The sequence below is a fragment of the Trachemys scripta genome, chromosome 1 (genome assembly GCF_013100865.1).
Source record: "Trachemys scripta elegans isolate TJP31775 chromosome 1, CAS_Tse_1.0, whole genome shotgun sequence".
Lineage (NCBI taxonomy): Eukaryota > Metazoa > Chordata > Testudines > Emydidae > Trachemys > Trachemys scripta.
In genome coordinates this window covers 236,202,591-236,208,590 of record NC_048298.1, presented here as the reverse complement: position 1 = coordinate 236,208,590, position 6,000 = coordinate 236,202,591, and the positions used below count along the sequence as shown (strand labels likewise).

The 6,000-nt window shown below is 34.7% G+C and overlaps 1 protein-coding gene across 5 annotated transcripts in view; it reads right to left on the bottom strand.

The window, feature by feature from the left end:
* Positions 1-890: 890 nt before the first annotated feature.
* Positions 891-6,000, bottom strand: part of CCDC138 (coiled-coil domain containing 138) — a 58,887-nt gene continuing 53,777 nt past the window's right edge. For 3 of the 5 annotated variants that reach the window (XM_034758078.1, XM_034758079.1, XM_034758080.1), the window contains 2 exons: positions 3,342-3,480; positions 891-2,155 (listed from right to left, as the gene is read on the bottom strand). In XM_034758078.1, coding sequence (XP_034613969.1) covers positions 1,984-2,155; positions 3,342-3,480 — 311 coding nt within the window. In that variant the 3' untranslated portion in view covers positions 891-1,983. Of the gene's footprint in view, positions 2,156-3,341; positions 3,481-6,000 lie in introns of those variants that run through there. The other 2 variants (XR_004644030.1, XM_034758082.1) reach the window with 2 other exon arrangements.

Sequence of the window (6,000 nt, the reverse complement as noted above, 5' to 3'; positions counted from 1 at the left end):
TAGCTGTCTACCTATGCTGGGAAGTACACTCACAGCTGCATGTAGACATACCCTTAGTAGCATATGCCCTCTTCTCCACCCACAGGCACATCCCCTTAACATTACTGTAACTACAATACACCATAGACCAGGCATGGCAACCTTAGTTCAGTCCTTCTCAATCCCCCCTTCTGCACACACCTCTTTATGAAACTATAACCTACTGCTATTATTAGTTTTGGATGTTTAGTGCAGTACTTGTTTGTATTGGGAGGGAGTAGTAGCTTAGTAAATGGAGTGATGGAAGGCCGACAACCCTGCAGGAGCAGAATTAACAATGAGGTGTGTGTAGCAACTGTAACATCTTCACAAATCAATTTTTTGTACATTAATTTCTGAGCATTTTTAATGCTTAAGCAGGAGTAGAAGATTATGTTGGGCAGGGTGGAACAGATCATGAGTAGAAGAAATGCGGCTGCTAACAGAAAATTGGCACGTAAAAACTTCTCTGTTGTGAAATAAAATTTGACAAAAATATATCTGCTGCGGGAGAAGTTTTTATTCGAAGATTTAATCCATCAGCAATCATTGGCACAAACTTTCAGCTATGATGAATAATAGCTAAAAGCTATCTGAAATCTCCCCTCCCCCCCCTTTTTTTTTTTAAATTATACGTTGCACTAGATACACTCAGGATTTCCCGTCTACCACATTTGGTGTAGAATGATGTCTTAAAAAAACATTGTCAACAAAAGATCAGACTGCAATGGACATATTTCTGTCAGAGCCCTAATTCAAAGACTTTGTAGTAAGAAACCAAACAAAACCTGCACAGAAAACTCAAAGGGCATTAAAGCTAATCTTGTATGAAGTTTCACATGGACTGGTCACAGAGTTAATCAAACACAGACTTATTATAAAGCAGGTTCTTAAATTATAATCACAGCTTCAATTATATAATTACAAGGAGTTGCGAAGAATACATCTTGTAGTTCTACAGAATGGCATAATCAAACACAAACATTAGAAATGAAAGACTTGTTGGGCCAAGTGACTCATATTGTTTACATATGCATTTTTTTTGAGTACTGATACCTATGCATATAAATGACAAAATTAATTGGCTGTTAGTGTTTGAAAAGTACGTATGGAAAAGTGCGTGCATAAGTAGGAGACTGGACTACGGCCCTTTTGGACATTAATAAAATAGATTCATTTTATTAAAAGATTATGGCTTTTAACTGAAGTAATATTATTCCAAAAAATTTAATACTTTATATTTTCAGAAATATTACAATCAAAATCCATAAAAAATACAAAACCAGTATCATGAGTTAATAAAGCACAGCGATGTACCGCAAATACATATAAGTAAAGAGATAACAGTGAACAGCGATTCCTGTAAATACTGGATATTGCAGACCAGAGAAAATTTCTCATTCAACATATACCTAATATACATCAAGTTCAATTGCATCACAATTTGACTTCAGTACATTAAAACAATCATTTTCCTGAAATACATTTGCAAAAAGACTAATGTTTCCATGTTATGTGCCACCTGTACAACAAAAAAATAATAATAAATGTTGGTAAAACACTGAAGAATTTTAATTTTTAATATTTTTAAGGTTAACTCATATTTCACAACTTTGTGAGGAAAGTAGGTACTAGTGGTGTGTCTAGCAAGCAGGTGCCAGTTGTGTTGAACAGGTCAGTTTTCTAGAACAGCACAGCACTATCCCTGTAGTATATTTCAGCTACATTTAAAATTTAAAAACAAAGAAGGCCTCTTGAAGATTGTGCAATTTTCCACCTTCTCTTTCAATGAATACACTGATTGTAAGGGAGGGTAACATGACAAATTCTAACCCATGCTGTAATAAATGAGCTATTGATGTTCTTGTTAGCGAGTTTGCACTATCTTTTGCTAGTTTTTATAAATAAATATAATCTTGTTTGTACAAATTATACAGAACATAAACCATAATAAAATACCGTTTGTTAGTGACTTGTGCTTAGACTGGAGATAAGAGAGTTGGTCTTTGTTAAGCCCAAATTAAAGAGAATTGAATTGAGGTTAATACAGAGAAAAGCATGATTTGGATGTGTTGTCCTCTGCAGCTCTTGGATCATTAGATGAATAGTAAACAATTCAAACATCTTCTTATTACTTCTGCAAAAGATTTTCATATAAAATTAGTCAGTGACAAAAATTCATTGGATTACTTTCAAGTATGGGAAGAGAATTTCAAAATCACTATTCTGGAGAGACTGACTTTTTTATGGAACCAAAATTTGTGTTGTATTTTATATTCCATGAATGTGATTCTTTACATTGTCAGTGATAATGGCAATCTCTCTAAACTGCTATGGTTTTGCTGCAGTGTGACAAAAAAAAAAAAAACATGGCCCCAGGCAGAAGTATCCTTTCCCACAGATAAATGGCTTTTAAATGTAGCCCAAGGAAACCTTAAGGAAGAGATGAAGCAAGTTTTCATAGCTGTGAAAGAGGGATAGGGTAGTAGACTAAGTGGTGGGGGGAGTGCAGGGGGAGAGAGACAGCCCTGGAAATACAGACAGAAAGAAACGATACTTAAAAATATTGTAGACAGATCCAACACTGGAAGATCCAACAGCTGATAGGGATGTGAGGGTTTTCTTTTTTTCAGTCTACAAATTTTTAAGCAATTTTGTTTGGAAAAAAAATCAATTTATTAAATTCTAACTTATCTCCAATGAAAAATAGTTTTTTTCTTTCAACTTAGAAACTTATCTTGTTTTCCCCACCTAGAGTTATAGGGTTTGTTTGTTTGTTTTTTATCCTCAAGAAGATCAAAACTAATCTATATATCCCTAATTTACTGGGGGAAAAAAGTGTCCAGTACCTAATGTGAATAAAAGACTTTAATTTAGGTCTCTGTTGTTTTATAAGAGAAGTAATCAAATCAAATAATCCACTGGCATAATTCAGTACAATGTGTGATATCATTAGGCAGGTGAGAATTTCTGTTGCAATAAATTTGTAAAGCAACAAGCACAGAGAAAGATCCTTAGAAAGGGTCAAATTTAAGAGTCTAAATTCCCTTTTCAAAAATGACTTCTGGGCACTTAGAAGCTTAACTGTCACAGCAAGTGGATAAGACTTAAGGCTTCTAAGTGCCTAAATCACTTTTGAATATAGGATCTAGATTCCTATGTCACATCGGTCCTTTTGTAAATTTCAACCCAGAAAAACTATGTTACAAAGTAACTCAGCAAAACTTAGGGTCAAGGAGAGAAAATTAAGTCAGAAAGCTTATGAGGAGGAATACAAAACAGCAATTTTTGATAACTAGGACTACAAAATAAAAAATATTTACTTGATTCTGGAGAGTTTTTGCAGTATAATGCTGAGTTTTTCCACTATCAGTAGATCGAGTTTAGGATTTCGAAGCAACACAGAACAAGTACGGAAAAAGGTCTCATTGCTGCAGGCTTCTAGGAAAGGCTGCAAAAAACCTGTAAAGTAATAATGTAATGTTCTCATCAATTAATTTGGTAGAAAAAATCCAATACTATAGTTAATAAAAGAAGAAGTGCACTTTATACTTGCAATGTAACAAGACAAACTACATAACTTTTTGGCTTCTACTGCACTTTTGACATAAAACTCTGTCAGAATCAGAAACTACAGAACCTGAGCTACAATGCTGTGCTGACATTACCAATAACACTTGAATATAAAACAAGGTAGTAAACACAGTAAAAGAATTTTGCTTTCTCAACAATAAAAAATGGCAGGAGGGAGGGAGGGCTACTTTTAACTAAAGTGATAATTCTGCATCTTTGACACACCTATCTGAAACTCACATATCAGCAGTGCACATCATGTGATCAGCAGGCAGAAGCACTAAGCAGTGTCAAAGGTGGTTCACCAAGGAGTATTGCTTTAAGAAGCTGCAAAAGTACATGTCAGCAGATGATACTGAAACACTTATAGAAGCTAATGTGAAACTAAGAAATCTGTCATCAAAATGTTTGTTTAGTAGTACTCAGCTTCGAGACAGGTGCAATAAAAACTGAGCAAAAAAAAGATTGATCCATATAAATATTAATATAACTCCCCTAATGCTGCATACCTAAAGCTTTTGGTCAAGTCATGCTGCATTTCTATTCACTTTTGTTCTCTTCTCCACAATCTTATTGCTCATATATACACAATGAAATCTGTCCACATTTCATCACATTTTCGTACCTAACAAATTAGTTTATAATTACAAACCATCAAATTCTGTGTTTAAGAGTTCAAAAAACTAATAAGAACACCAAGGGTGAACAATTCATTTTTTTGGCCTGACAGGGCAAAGAGAATACAAATACACCGCTACCTCGATATAATGCGACCCGACATAACACAAATTCGGATATAACGCGGTAAAGCAGTGCTCTGGGGTGGCGGGACTGCGCATTCCAGTGGATCAAAGCAAGTTCAATATAATGCGGTTTCACCTATAACGCGGTATGCTTTTTTGGCTCCCGAGGACAGCGTTATATCGAGGTAGAGGTGTACAAATACATGCATCATATTGCTAAGTCTCCCCCCCCCCTTGTGAAATGGGCATGAACGTGCATTTGTTCCACCCAAAGGTAGATGATGTTTTTTAAAAATTAAAAACTCAGTTTAGTTTTTATTTAAGTCAATTTTTATTTAAATTAAATATTTTTCTTTTTTAAAATAAACCTATTTCAAATTACATTTGAAATTATGTCAATTTACATTAAGACCTAAGCCTACTTTAGTCCATTAAAATAATTTAAATAAAAAAAAAATACAGCAGCATCAATAAGCCCTCCTCAAATTACAACGAGATAAAGTGTGCCTATTTTTAAATTGTATAACTGGGGTAAATAGCTGACTTTTTAGGTCAACTCAAGGTTTATAAATTATCAAAATGTTGTGTACTACATTAAGTAGCCTTTTTTTTCCCATTCTTTACAAGGGAGCAAATATTGGTATTTACATTTTTCCAAATGTAAGTACTACAGTTTCTGTTCTGCATTTTTAGGGCTTTGTCTATATGGTGGGGTAAGGTGCTCTACAGAGGTATGGCTTCTAAAGTGCACTAGCGCGTTGTGCATTAATTGGTCAATGTAGACCCGGCTGATGCACACTAAAGGTTCCCTAATGAGCTTTAACATCGTGCTGTTTCTAACATGTGCTGTTTCTAACAGCACTACATTAAAGTGCACCAGCAGGGTCTACATGGATCAAGTAATGTGCAACATGTTAGTGCGCTTTAGAAATCACCCCATCTCCCACCCACCCACCATAGAATACATTACCCACCCCACCATGTAGACAAGCCCTTAAGCACCTAAATACTTTCAAATATCTGTCAATTCACTAACTCCAGGTAATACTTCCTTTGTTTAATAAATTTTAAATGCAAAATATTCTCTGATAAACTTGTTTTCTTTCTTATGTTTCTTGCATATATAAGGTAACTTTATGCATCTAATAAAAAACAAATGTAAAATGTTGCTTTTGTACACTTTTAATTCCAATTTCCATCTAAATGCAGCTTGGCACAAATCCTGGGTAAAAAAATATCAAATGTTTACCAGTCACCATTTTCTAACATAAAAAAATGTTAAAATTGAGAATTCAAATAAATGTAGGTTAACCTATATAATTGTTTAAATACATATGTAATATACAGTATATTCTTCCAGTTAGCAAAAGGAAGTACCAAATTGAGCGTAAAGGCTATATTTGGTTGCAAATCAACATGTTCCAATGGTTATAACAGCCAATGAGAATGAACTTTTCTTTAGGACAATAACCAAAAAGTACAAATGCAAAACCAGACTAAAACCAATTATTTAAATCAAGGTTTCCTGCTTGTTGATTTAAACCATGATTAAAATAAAGTGCGGCTCCGGTGTGGGTGGGCATCCCAAGCAAGGTCCTTTACCCAGTGGCCCTTGATCTGGCTTGCTCAGTGCCGGGTCCCTCTTCTTAGGCACCGGCGAAGGGGA